Genomic DNA, 11,929 nt, shown 5'->3' with positions numbered 1-11,929 from the left:
CGGTGAGAGCTTTCCATCTGTAGATGATTATCACAGCGACGTTGAAATCGGTGAGAGCTTTCCATCTGTAGATGATTATCACAGCGACGTTGAAATCGGTGGGAGCTTTCCATCTGTAGATGATTATCACAGCGACGTTGAAATCGGTGAGAGCTTTCCATCTGTAGATGATTATCACAGCGACGTTGAAATCGGTGAGAGCTTTCCATCTGTAGATGATTATCACAGCGACGTTGAAATCGGTGGGAGCTTTCCATCTGTAGATGATTATCACAGCGACGTTGGGTTAAAGGCAGTCATAGCGTAAGCAGATTTGACTCTGGCAAGGACCCCTCTCCCAAATTGGTACCCAACTTGCAGCCGGTGCAGGGGGGTGGGGAGGGGGGGTCATACGCATCATACACATGGGAGGAGTCATATGCAAAAAAGCACTCATTATAGATGTATCCCCCGCAACTCAACACGACTATCATGACAGTAAAAATAGACATAATGAAGCGTTCTTACCTTTGTATAAGTTATTGATCAGCAGACAGCCGCACGAAGAGCACAGCGTGTGGTTTTCACTAACTCTGCTGTGCAGAATAATTTTTTTTTCTATGGGTAAATATCAGGACTTTCTTCCTATGCATCGGGACACGGGATATTTTCTAGGAAATCGGGACTGTCCCGACCATATAGGGACTATTGGCATGTATGGGCTACTATATATACAATATTTAACCAAGCATTTTTAGATCAAACACAGAAGTAAAACAAATGACACCAGTCTAGAGTGTCATGTGAGTTTTCTTTTCATGTAAAATTCCTCACAGATGCGCTGGAATCTTCTGAAATGACGCTCGTTTTAGTGAATCAGGAAACTGAACTAATGATGTGCATTTGAGGAAAGTTTTGGAATCGGGTCCGAACCGGGTATCTGTCATTGGAACCGGGTAAAAAAAACCTGTCTGTATGTCAATACACATATAAGCACTAGTGCTACAGGTCTACGTCAGCATAAACATTAGAAAGACCACAACAATCACAGAGCAAAGAATAAGTCAAACTAAACTCATCACAGCCAGGGTCAGAGAGTAGTCCAAAACAAGGACAACAAAACGCAAATATATAGTCTAGTTAGTGCGTGTTTATCTTTTTTTTCTAAATATAAACGTGTCAATTCTAGTTATCAAATGTTTTTCTTTTTTATCATTTTAATGTTTTGATTTTTTTTAATACTGAGTTTTATTAAAAACATACTTGTACTCAGTGGAACCGGATCCTTGATATTTGAACACATCAGGGTCATCGGTTCCAAAGCAAGAACCGATTCGCACATCTGCTTCCACAAATATTTTATACCCCGCCGCAGCTCCTCCTCTCTGGTTTCAGCGGATTGACTGAGTGGCGTGTTTGGAAGTGTTGGAGATTTTACTCTAATATCCGGGTTATCGGAATTATCCCTGGTTAGCATAGAAGACGAGGGAGTGACCTTACGGAGATTTTCACAGTAACGCAGAACAGTGCAGCAGCACCAGCACGAAAGTGGCTATGCAGTTTCTCTGGCTGTAACTATGGAAATATGACAGTGAGGAACCGACGGTGACAGAGAGGCAGAAGGACGAAGAGATATGGATACAGCATAGTTCACATTTTGTTTATTCTGGTTTTAATTCAAGAAATACATTTGACGTCCAGTGTAAATAATGGAGAAGAGGGCGTTCAGAAGCTCTCACCCCGTGAATAGTAAAACAAGCTCGGGGTCCTCGTCTTCCTCAGAGCGGGGAAATTCTACGAGGAAGACCGGGAGAAGCGGCTCTCAGAGCCCCGGCTCGGGATCGGCTGGTAGCCCTGTTGGAGGTACTGGGAGACGCGCTGGGGGATTGGGGAACAGCGGCGTTGTCCAGCACCAACACAGGCAGCAGCTGGAAGGAGTGTTGAGTAAATACACAAACCTGCTTCAGGGATGGCAGAACAGGTAATAATATCTGATATTAATGCATAATAAGAATACAAAGTGTATTTAACTTAGTCGCATGGCACTATAATTCAAACATAGCGATGTTAAAACAACATTGGTAAATCACATTTTCTTTTTGGATGTGTGTGTGTGTTTTTCTTGGACTGTGTTATCAGTTATACTAGAAAATACCATGGATGGTTGTTACATGATGTGTGTGTGTGTGTGTGTGTGTGTGTGTAGTGGTGGGATTTGATTCCAAAACTAGGGATAACGCATACATTTCATAGTCATACATTTTAAGTAGATTGAAAGGTAATGTTATTAATACAGTAGGCATCCATTCCTAACACGTTTTTTGGGCAACAGATCATCGCTGTATTTGCAGGATTGCAAAAACAAACAACAAAAATAATAAATGCAAGTTCATAGCACAAAATAATTGCAGGTGAAATTAAGTTATTATTAATTTAGATTGTCTTAAAAACATTAAGTAAAAGCTTTCGAAAAACACATAACCTTGGGAGCTATTGTACCGACATTCATTTGAATTTAGCTGTAATATTATCTTCAGGGTTTACCGATCGCGTGAGCCACAAAGTTCACCATCTCTGCACTCGCTGGGGAGGTGTCCTGTTTTTCCCATTACATTTACTGGAATATTACGTGGTGCACACAATTGTGGCCTAAGCAGGACACCTTGCTTCTAATACATTAAAAATGATGGATATTGTATTTTGAAAACAAGTCTTACTGTACTGTACATGGGAGGTGTACCTAGTGCAATGTAGTGATTTGAGAAAACCACTTGTAGTAGTAAATAATAATAATAATAATAATAATAATAATAATAATAATAATAATAATAATACATATACCTGCCATTTACAACACATACTTTTGTGTAACTAGACTGCCCCTCCTCAGACTGATTAACTTTTTGCAAACATTGGACCGGATTTGTTTAGTCTCGCCACAATTACAATTTGCTCAGTTTTTTTTTTATATTAAAATAAAAATAAACTGTTAACGTTACATTACTCCTAACAAACAATGTCGGCATCCATTTGAGTCCACAATTTAACCTGCAGAGTTGTTTGTGAGAATAACCGTTTTGTTTTACTTGGCCCACGGATTCCAGACGTGTTCTGCAATATGAAAATAACGAGGGGTGTGTTAGCGTACTCGAAATAATTATAATTACTCGAGCACTAATCTATTGATCTAGTACTTTAAAAATTAAATAATAATAATATCTCTTCATGAATGTAAGTTCAATATATTGTAGCGACCCGGTCGGTTCAGGTCGGCAAGACTTCTGTTTTGTCGTTTGTTGATCTTGTTTCGTCTGGTCCTGTGCATTTACGTTATCTGTATTGTTCCGGGGAGGGACCATACCACTGGTTTCGGTAGTGTGGGTGGGGGTGTGTGTGTGTGAGCCGCTGTTAGGTGCGGACCATGTCTATAGCCCTTGCACTGCCCCCCCATGAAAGTAGTGGTCCGCTCTCTTCTCTGTGTGTGAGGGGACTGATAGCCCTATGTTGAATAGAGCGAGCGAGATAAAAAGTGAGCGAGTTTTTAGCATAGACAGGAGAAAGGATTTATTGTTTTTGTGGTGTGGTCCTGACCCAAACACGTACCCTGTTTAACGAAGTAGTTTTGTTGGCGCCTGAATCCCGTCTCCGTCTCCGTCTCCTGCTTTGAGCTTCAAGACCAGGGGTCGCGTTACAATATTTTATTCACGTGTACCACCTTAGCCACGGAAGTAATTTTGACGGTTCAAGGTTTTCTCTGCGTGTCTGAAGTTATGTAGTTGTCCGTTTGAGACTTTTCCTAAATAAATACAATGTGCAAGGTATCCACCAGGTGAAATATCCGTAGGAGAGATTTAATCTTGAAGCTAGCGAGAGTGCTTCGGCAGAAGCATTTCGATCAGAAAACTGCAAAGCAGTGCTGCAGCTCAACCTGTATTCTGTGCTGCACCGAATGACACACGCAAGAGCTGACATGTTACTTTCGTTTTAAATAATAATAAACTACTTTTGTTTTTACAACTGTGTATGTACATATACCTGTTTACACACTAGTTTATTTTTAAACGCTTTTTTAAAATTATATTTGTTTTCATTTTTTCAAGTAGTGCTATATGTGGTAAGTTAGAAAATAAACCCTTTTATGTTTAAACATTGTTCATTTAAATACGGCGTTTCAGCTATGCAGATGTTTGATATGATGTGCTTGAATAAAACTTTGGAGTTGTATCGGATAGTTGTCTTTCATTTTAATGTTGATGGTGTTTAAATAAATTAAAATATACCGTCGTAATGACTGCGTGCGGCGGTTTTACTAGGTATAAGTATAACCTCTGCGGTTCTAGTGTTAACGTGTGGTAATTTTTGTGGCGAATATGTACAATAATTGTCTGACTGATGGAGGTGTGGTTGCAAGCACTCAGATTGCAGGTGCTTCTGTATCTGCCAGAACTAAAGACTGAATCCCGATTTCAGTGGTGGGAAAATACACAAGTTCTGCAAATGAAATGTGTTTTTCTACAATTACCATGTACTGTGTTCAAGTCGCCGATTTTACATAGAATAGGCCAAGCTTTTTATGATATGGAAAAAAAGTTATTCCAATAACAATGTTGTATTTTTCTTTTCTGAATGTTTGAAACGACTTTTCAAATCAGAATTACTTTTTCAGAAAACTACGATAATTTTTGTTTTCATGTAACTCCACCCTGAAATAAATTTCAGAAATGACCAGACCTGAGGAAATAGGTCCATTAAATTCCTTTACTGTAAGTTCTAAAGCCAGTGGTTTGTTCACTGCACTCTATAAGCTCTGACTTGGATCTTATATACCCACTGGGTGCCATGCAATTCATAACACTTTGCTGGTCAACAGCTCGGCAACAGTGGCTGGTATTTTCAGCAGGGCAGTGATTGTAGGTCTGTAGATGAGTGACTCGAGTGAGACTTTTTACTGGTTGGATGCCACATCCACTTTTTTTTTTCAATGAGAACACACGCTGTCCTACGAAACGTGTGCCGTCAGCCGACCGCTTCTTTTTACTCTGCAGGCCCGCCATGCAGCCAATCCAGAGCTACAGCGTTGGAGGACAACACAGCTCTGGGCAGCAAGCCCGCAGGAGCTGGGCCAGTCTACAGGGGTTGCTGGCGCGTGGTGAGCCGAGTACACCATGGCCAACCTCAGCCCCCCCGGCGGCGCTCGGCCAAATGTGCGCCGCCCATTGGGAGCTGCCGTCCACGGTCGGCAGTGGAATAGCCTGGGCTCGAACCGTCGACCTCCACACTATAGGGTGCATCCTGCACTCCATATGGAGCGCCTTTACTGGATGCGCCACTCGGGAGCCCCATCATCCACGTTTAACTTGTGATAATTGTGTATTATTTTGGTAGTGTGAATAAGTTTTAGTCTCAACAAGATATTTATAACATAACTGGAAACTGGACCAGTGTATTTCTACACCCCTGCTGGTTTACAGTAGAAATCTACAATTATTAAAACTTCATACATGTTTTTATACATCTGTACTGTTCAATTTGTAACATTATGCAGCATACCGATTAGCACATTCAAATTGTGTTTTTAAAAGTCTCAGAAATCATGGTAGGTATCTCAGTTTTTGGATGCAAAAGCAATTATTGGACCTGTTAGTACAGCACTCTAATTTTATACATAACGTACCTGTACTGTGCTTTCAATCACTTTGATATACAATTAGGAGCATTTGCTGATTGTGGACTGTTTCAAGTGATGTAAGTGTAAATGCACCTAGCTATGTAGAACGTATTATCATTTATCTACTGTATGTGTGTATATATATATATATATATATATATATATATATATATATATAAATATATAAATATATAAATATATATATATATATATATATATATATATATATAATTTATATTTATTGGCAGTGGGTGGTTGTACATTTCATTGTACACACTTTATAATATGTTGTTTTGTAGCTAGAGTAAAGCAATTTACAATACTGATTCTTTAGCATCAAAAGTGAATGTATAGTCTGGTGGCTGGAGAAGAGAAAGTAAAGTTTGGAAAGCTAAACAAAAACTACAAAAGGACAAGGTGAGGAAATGTATTCAGAGTGCTCGTTATAATATCTTTTTAATCAGTCTTACAATTTTAGACATTGTTAATTTAAACAGAACCATAATATAATCTGATCCATAGAGTCAGTATTTCTGTACCACGTTAAACACTTGGATTTACATCAACAACATCATCATTGCACCAAGGTCAAAACCAAGGTCCTCTCAAAGCACAGAACAAATAAGATAAAAAAACAAATAGTTTAAAATGAATAAGAAATATGTTAGTTGTTTGTCAGCTATTTAAAATCAACTCACAAACTTAAGGCAATGAACCAAGAAATGCCTTTTCAGAGAGATTTGGTTTTAAACGAGATTTAAAAACAGGGACAGGCTCTTGTCAGATGAAAGGGAGTAAGGAATTCCAAAGCCTATGGGCGAGGTAAGAGAATGTCCTTCACCCCTGGTATGCATTTCAGACCTTGGAAGTCACAGCAAACTGGCATAGTATACAACCTGGGATGTAATTCTGTGAGATATAATGGATCAAGACCATGTAACCCCTTATACTGTTGGTAATGAGTAAGATCTTAAAATCAGCTGCACTTGCTTTAGAAGTAGATGAAAACATTAGAAATGGATGTGGAGGTTATTCAGCCCATCAGTGCTCGTCTGGTTCCTAGTAGTTGATTGATGTTAAAACATTTTCACATGGGGCCTTAAAAAAGCTCAGCATAAACAACAAGCTAAACTCCCATAGCTATTTACTCCAGTTTGTCATTAGCATTTTTTATTTTTTTTTTTCGTTCAGAAAGCAGAATTGCACTCAATAAAGTTATCAAACCAAAAAAAAAAATCAGGGGCTTGAATGAAGTATTAAGTTGTTTCTTATTTATTTATTTTTTCAACTTTTTTATCAGTGTTTTGTCTATATTCAGAATAAAACTGAGCGCATGACGATTTAGAGTAAATAGCTTTGCGAATCTAGCCCAATGTGGCTTTGTAACCCATCCTGAATGCTCAAGTACTATGGAAAGTCACAGTTAGTAACAACAATAACTCTTTTTTTTTCAAAGCATGTTCTGCGCTAAGCGTCAAGTCCCAGAACAGTGATGGCACAGCTATATGTCCCCCTGTGTTCTTGTGGCACATAGATCTGTTCATCTTGTCTCAGAGTCAGTCTGCAAGTGATGTATGTGCAATGGAAAACAATGCCTGTTTAAAAAGGAGTATTTAGTTCCAGGTCCAGGGTTGAAAACAAACAGCATATTGGTCTCCTCAGTCAATCAGATGACCTGGAAAGTTGGCATCTGAGTTGATGTTTATTTTATCCACTGGTTTTGTGGCAAAGCAGGGAGTTTTCTATCTTGAAGTGACACAATAGCTGTGGTATGAATGATGGAACCCAAGGAATAAGCAATCTAATGTTGTTTGACAGCCTGTGTTATAGTTAGAAAATCAATCCATGTCGGTAGTCTTAACAAACAAGGCTTAAAGGCTGGTCAGCCCCAGGGTAGGAATACTATTATCTAAAAAATATTAACATTCATGAGACTTTCACAGAAGATTAGTTTCCTATGCCTAGTTGGTTAGTTAGCACTGATTATACATCTTTCTAGATTTAGTTACATTATTGAAATCTAGCCTTTTTTCATTTCAGATTTTCATTGAGAAATAAGCTATTCATCAAAGACTCCCATCTTTTCCATTAAAAAAATCCTATATTTTTTATTTTCATGTATTTTTCTATTTACCTATAGAATAGTGTATGGGTCAGAAGCACGGTAAATAAGGGAAGTAATAATACATTAAATATAAAGACATTGTTCAAAGTCTTACCCATTTTTCTTTTTTTACTGATAAGATGAAATTCGAAAGGAGTTTGTCTGCACGTGGACATTAAACAAAGGTCAAAGATTGCCAATTGGTAGATACAAATATCCCTGATACAGTATCCCCTGCCAGTAGAAACATTGATTTCAAGTCGTCACTTGGTCCCAAAGTCTTATGAAAAACCTCAAGACATGATATACAGTGATAGCACTGACCAACGTAGGAAAAAAGAAGAAGTTGTATTTTTCAGTGTTATTCCGCAGCAAACAGATTCCTAGGATCTCTGGTGACTTGCGTAAATTCGTTGAACTCTTGAAGGAGCCGAGTCTCCTGTGGTTTCGCAGGCTGCTGTTGCAAAAAAAGCTGGCGTGTCAACATCGCAGGTGCCTCACCTTGTGATAAGATGTGATTTAATTAGTTTTCATTTCATGTAGAAATAAAAAACAGCGATTCATTTTGTTTAGGAATAAAACTAAAAAAATTGACTAGAATTTTAAATTATGTATTTAACATTTAATCATAATGTGATGTGATGTGATTTCATTCTTTTTCTTTTCATTTCAAAACAAAAAAGTGTGACTAAGGTCATCTCAAATGCCTCTTGTTTAATTGGGGCAGCTGCTTATTCTGGATATTTCTACTTCTTCCAAGGCGTCCCAATAATAAAATGGCGCTGACTGTACCATGGTCTTCAATATATATATATATATATATATATATATAATATATATATATATATATATTAGGGCTGTCACTCAGTTAATCTATGGGCATTAATTGATTAATCGGTAGATTAATCTGTCCACATTTTTAATAAAGGTAATGATCTTTCAGCGGCTGTCCTGCATAGTAATTACTTGTGTCTTTTTGTAGGTGAACAAGCAAACGAAAACTGCAATTTAACTAATTAAACACTTCAAATAAAACAAAAGTGGAAAGGCCATTGTAAAATTAAGGCGGAAAAAAACTCAGTTTTATTACATTCCACATAACAGAAAGTTGCAACAAAAAATATATAATATATCACTAAAGAACATTTCCAGCAAGTTGGGCACTGTTTAAGCGAGGCATTTCAAAATGACGTGCTTGCCTTTTTTCTCTAAGCAGCACAACGCTTGTTTGACCTAGATGACTTTCCATAGAGATCACTATGCAAGCGTGCGCATAATCTGGTTTGTTTACTTTTTGCTGTCTAAAACTTTGAAATAGAGGCTCAAGAGCTAATGATCTTGTGTGTTTTTTTTAATATAATATTCTCACATATCACACAGAGCTTTTTTTCATTTGCCATTTATTTTTAATTGTCGCACAATTTTTGGTGAGGTGGTAAATAAGTGCAAGGTATTTTTGTCATTTCTAGTGAATACGAACCTCTGATTTTTGTATCCGAATACATGTAAAAAAATATTCGTTTGAATATTCGGATATTTGTCCAAGCACAAATAGAATCTAAAAAAAAGCCTTTTTAAAAGCATGTTTAGTCTTTTATTTATTTATTTTATTTAGTATCAAATGTAACAGATTTTCACAGAACAGCCACAACCGTTCATTCGGGCCATTGTTAGTCACATACCTGAAAACAAAAGACAGCTGAGCTGCGTTTCTCATTACAGCTACAACTTGACTCCCTGTACTTCTCCTTTTTATTGCATCTAGCAAAACCTGCGACACGAACAGATTAAGTCATTTTGTGTCTTGTTAGAGGTACCTGAGAATACTGTCGCTATTGACAAGTGATTGCTTAACAGGCTGTCATAGAAAGTATCAGAGAAAGTAATTCCACAGAATTACCTCTGAGGAATTGGGTGCCTTCATCGTGCCCTCTGAAAGCTAGTTCTTGCTTGCTCATTGTGATGTATTGTATCACTTCTGCTTATCCATTTTGAACATCAATCCAAAAGTTTTGAGTGTAACAGTGGCTCGCAAGTGACTTTGGGAACGCTCATGTTTTTGTGCTGACTTTGTTAGAGATCCTAAATTGGTGTAGCCAGTGCAGTTCCATATCACATTTTCTGTACTGAACAAAAGAGTATTCTTTAATTGACAGCTTCTGGTAAGCCACGGATACCTTTAATAATTAAAATTTTGGAAGTGGCGAGTATATCCCTTCCCTTCCTGTGTCGGTTCGGGCATTTGTGGTATATACTGTACTTCCCTTGTAACAGTCTCCATTTTAGGAGAAAGTTCTTTAAAATTGATTTATAACCAAATCAACTACGATGCCTCTGTTGTCTGACTACTTTTATTTTTTTATTTGTAAAGTAAATCTAAATATTACATCAACATTCTCAATATAATTCTCAATAACGCTCTATAATAAGCACTATTGCACAAAATTCAGCTATCGTTACAATGCTTAGGGCCTAGTATATTTGTCCCACCTCTGCTCACTCATTATTGGACAGCTGCAAAACCAGGGCAGATCTTTGACTATCTGTGACAGGATTGAAAGGAGTCCCTGTTGTAATTTGCCCTCCCGACCATCTTGGCCCAAGGTGGAACCATGTGGCCGCCGAATCCCATCATTGCAATCAGCTGTGCTGTGCTCGTCGATTGGCTGATGTGGGGCAGCGTGCTGATTGCAGGGGTGGGACTTGGCAGTATTTAAGCAGCGTGGTTTTGCCATTCGGTCTCCCTGTCCTGAACTGAAAACACGGAAGAGACGCGCTGTGCTTTGTTGTTTTGCTTTTACAAACCTGCTGTAATTCACAGAATCCTGAAGCTTTGGAAAACCCTGGTGGATTACCGCGGTGGAAAAAACCCAGGACTATTCTTTATTCCTCGGAAAGGAGCCAAGAGGCAGTGAGAGGTAACCCACTGCAGCAGCACGGAGAAACCCTGTGCTTCCTTTGTTGTTGTTTTTTTGTAACCGCGATGGTTTTGTTTACTCGTTTTATTTGAAACCTGAGTTTACCATTGCTGGTATTCCAGGTAGTTTTCTTGTTTATTTTCTGCAATACTGGACTGTTTATTTTCGTTGTGTGTTAACACTAGAAGGACCGGAGATATACTTATACCTAGAAGCCCCGCAGCCGTCTTTCTGAAGACTGTATTCAAAGCACTGTAAATAGTATAACGAAAGGAGAAACAGTTGGATGTAATTAGTTTTTTTTTATTCAGTACATCATAAACATCTGAACAACTGAAGTGCTTATATATATATATATATATATATATATATATATATATATATATATATATATAATATATATATATATTATATACACAGACGTGCTCAAATTTGTTGGTACCCCTCCACAAAAAACGAAGAATGCACAATTTTCTCTGTTATGAATTATAATGGGTACAAGTAAAGAGTTGACTAATATGAAGTGAACTGGATGTAATATCTAAATATGCATTCTTATTTTAATGTGTTCTATGTAATATATATATATATATATATATATATATATATATATATATATATATATATATATATATATATATATATATATATATATATATATATATTATATATATATACACACACAGTACTGTGCAAAAGTTTTAGGCAGGTGTGAAAAAATGCTGTAAAGTAAGAATGCTTTCAAAAATAGACATGTTAATAGATTATATTTATCAATTAACTAAATGCAAAGTGAGTGAACAGAAGAAAAATCTACATCAAATCCATATTTGGTGTGACCACCCTTTGCCTTCAAAACAGCATCAATTCTTCTAGGTACACTTGCACAAAGTCAGGGATTTTGTAGGCATATAGTCAGGTGTATGATTAAACAATTATACCAAACAGGTGCTAATGATCATCAATTCAATATGTAGGTTGAAACACAATCATTAACTGAAACAGAAACAGCTGTGTGGGAGGAATAAAACTGGGTGAGGAACAGCCAAACTCATCTAACAAGGTGAGGTTGCTGAAGACAGTTTACTGTCAAAAGTCATACACCATGGCAAGACTGAGCACAGTAACAAGACACAAGGTAGTTATACTGCATCAGCAAGGTCTCTCCCAGGCAGAAATTTCAAGGCAGACAGTGGTTTCCAGATGTGCTGTCCAAGCTCTTTTGAAGAAGCACAAAGAAACGGGCAACGTTGAGGACCG

General features: G+C 37.6%; 1 protein-coding gene across 4 annotated transcripts in view; it reads left to right on the top strand.

Annotated features, from left to right (window-relative positions):
* The first annotated feature begins 1,286 nt into the window (after positions 1-1,286).
* Positions 1,287-11,929, top strand: part of LOC117400437 (oxysterol-binding protein-related protein 10-like) — a 150,256-nt gene continuing 139,613 nt past the window's right edge. For 2 of the 4 annotated variants that reach the window (XM_059022903.1, XM_059022904.1), the window contains exon 1: positions 1,287-1,960. In XM_059022903.1, coding sequence (XP_058878886.1) covers positions 1,689-1,960 — 272 coding nt within the window. In that variant the 5' untranslated portion in view covers positions 1,287-1,688. The remainder of the gene's footprint in view (positions 1,961-11,929) is intronic. The other 2 variants (XM_034000411.3, XM_059022905.1) reach the window with 2 other exon arrangements.

Source organism: Acipenser ruthenus, chromosome 4, assembly GCF_902713425.1.
Source record: "Acipenser ruthenus chromosome 4, fAciRut3.2 maternal haplotype, whole genome shotgun sequence".
NCBI lineage: Eukaryota > Metazoa > Chordata > Actinopteri > Acipenseriformes > Acipenseridae > Acipenser > Acipenser ruthenus.
This window is presented reverse-complemented; position numbering and strand designations above follow the sequence as displayed.